The sequence below is a fragment of the Pyxicephalus adspersus genome, chromosome 12 (assembly GCF_032062135.1).
Source record: "Pyxicephalus adspersus chromosome 12, UCB_Pads_2.0, whole genome shotgun sequence".
Taxonomy (NCBI): Eukaryota; Metazoa; Chordata; class Amphibia; order Anura; family Pyxicephalidae; genus Pyxicephalus; species Pyxicephalus adspersus.
The window spans coordinates 3,347,837-3,350,432 of NC_092869.1; the positions used below are offsets into that span (position 1 = coordinate 3,347,837).

Here is a 2,596-nt window from a genome sequence, read left to right on the forward strand (position 1 = left end):
TTTTTTTTTTTTACATGATTGTGTATTTCAAACTTTTTTTATATTCATGATATCTACTAGACCCTTGTCCGGACATATTTCTGTAAGTTACAGGTCTACAATTTAAAAAAAAAAATTATTGAAAAACAGTGTACCACTTTCGGTACAGAAATCTAAACATCAGTGAAACTCTCAGGTGGTTAAAAAGGAAAAAGGTATAACTAATGAATAATAACTGACAAAAGTTTTCACAACTTTCACACTTTTTCACGGTTCCCACGGTCCTGGGGCTGTACTCTTCAATGATAAATACAGCCTAGGGACGGTGGGACTGTACTCATATGACCTTGATCAGGGATATATAAAGCCTATTGTACTGAACTGTGTGGTAAAAGTAAAGTAAGAATACTTATAATAGTACCATACAAAAAACAACAAACATACATTATATATACAAAGTGCAGCATGCTTTGTAGGGCAACAACTTATTACTCACATTATGTGGTAGTGATATCATAATTTGTATATCCAGGTGTCCATATTCACCTAAAGAACCTTTCTTTAAAGTTTAAAGATATAAAAGATATGTATGTAGGTTGAATATATGGTTTGGTGTCCAATAAATAATAATCATGTGTGGTAATTGTAATCTTTAAACTTTGTAGACATGGCCATTTATAGAGTTTTCAATGTGGGAAAATCATAAGATAATCAAGCAAAGTGTGTAACAAAGCAATACCCCCAACCTCAAAAGCTGAGAGTCTAAAGGAAACAGAGGAGGTGTCAAATCCAAATATAAATGATGGGAGAGACAATACATCAGACAGTCCGTTACTGAGTCACGTCATTATTCTGCTTCCTTTTTCATTTCTGCTAATTCTCCTGCTGAACTGTCAGCTTGAAATCCGAGCAAACTATTTCATTTCAGCCGGACAATGAAACAAAGAAGTGGCTACTTTTCCCTGCTCTGCCACTTGTTCCTTTACGGGACAATCGGTAAGTTTTTGGCTGAGATATCAGAATTATTTGGTCGTGTCATGGGATCAGGAAGGAATTATACCAGGGTTTTTTTGCCTTCCTCTGGACCAACTATGTCTTATAGGGTTTTATATCTGGGATATGTTTATTTCCCCAGTGCTTGGACTTGATGGACTTATGTCTTTGTAACTGTGTTCACTAAAAGGATAAATTTATTTGCACCTCTGACTTTTGTAGTTTAAACTCCTATTAAGTTTTAGGCACCCAATATCAGCTAATAGATTTTATTAGATTGTTCCAAAATCCTAAACCAAATGCCTCAATTACGTACGTGAATTTGGGGTCACATGAGTCGGAATTCCACATATAAAGGTTACCATGTGGATAAAATCATCTGAGCAAATGTTAGCAGGATAAGAACAAAAATGTGCAAAGGTAAGTATGAATGTGTCCTGTGGATTATGATCAATAAGGTCTGGTTAAAAATGTTTTTAACTTGAATCTAAAATAGAAAGTGTTCACAAATTGTATGAATCAACGTTTTAATTTCTGATTAAATTTTCCATCTAAATCCAATGTAACATTATTTCATTTCAATGTAATAATTGTGTGTTTTGTTCATATTTGGGCTACACCCAGGTGAAAACATTTATAAATCCAATAACTGTTATGTGTAGAGGTATTTAAAACGTTTTAATGTGTTGGAATCTCCATCTTGGTCCAGATCTGGTGGTCCGCTTTAGAAAATGCCATTGCCCCTAAAACCATATCATTGTTTATATGCCCCGAGGGGGAATTCATCATGCAGGTTGGGATCATAGTACTCACAAGTCATTGGGTGAGCTCTTTGAATAGGAAGAATGATCACAAACTGTTGCTGATGGAAAACGTGCTGATGAATTTTTTTTACTGCACATCGAGAAACAAAATCTATATATTTTAAAATTTAGGAAAAATATGGGAGGGAGGGGAGATAACAGGGCACCATGATGTCTGGCATTCAAGGTTTATAAACTGCAACAACTGGTCCTACTAAAAGTTGGTGATAGTTTACTGTTGTCAAGCAAGATGGAGCTTTTTCGAACGTTTGGAGAAAATCAGTAAGTCTCCCTATTTTACAATCACATGATCACATAAAGTGAATCGTTATTCCCCCAAACCATGTATTTAGCTTTTTTGAGGCTGGTTCAATTTTTGTGATTTGCATATTTAAAATGTTCATTATTGACTATTTGAATTATTTCTGAATATGGCCAATCATTATCTTTGTGGAACATGTTTTATTAGGGCTGATGTGTGAAGCTCACAACGATGAAACGAGAGTAATATTTGGCACCGAGGGAGGAAATGTTACATTACAGCTCAACGGGGACGATGTCGAAGACGTGTCATGGGTGTACGATGATCATGTGAGGGTTGAAACAAAGCCGGGGAAACCGATCAAGATTCGGGATCCTGACCACAAAGGAAATATGGTGGCCGCTGAAGACGCTTCTTTAGTAATACTGAATCTCAGCCTGGAAGATCAGAAAATGTACAGTGCAAGTCTACAGCTGAAAGGAACACAGGAAAGCTATACCATACATTATGACCTGAAAATATACAGTAAGTGTTGGAGAGAAAGAATGATGGTGGGGGG

At 36.0% G+C, this 2,596-nt stretch overlaps 1 protein-coding gene across 3 annotated transcripts in view; it reads left to right on the plus strand.

Annotated features, from left to right (window-relative positions):
- LOC140342170 (SLAM family member 9-like) overlaps positions 1–2,596 on the plus strand; it is a 16,669-nt gene that overhangs the window by 9,287 nt on the left and 4,786 nt on the right. For 2 of the 3 annotated variants that reach the window (XM_072428260.1, XM_072428258.1), the window contains exons 1-2: positions 843–975; positions 2,245–2,562. In XM_072428260.1, coding sequence (XP_072284361.1) covers positions 915–975; positions 2,245–2,562 — 379 coding nt within the window. In that variant the 5' untranslated portion in view covers positions 843–914. Of the gene's footprint in view, positions 1–842; positions 976–2,244; positions 2,563–2,596 lie in introns of those variants that run through there. The other variant, XM_072428259.1, reaches the window with a different exon arrangement.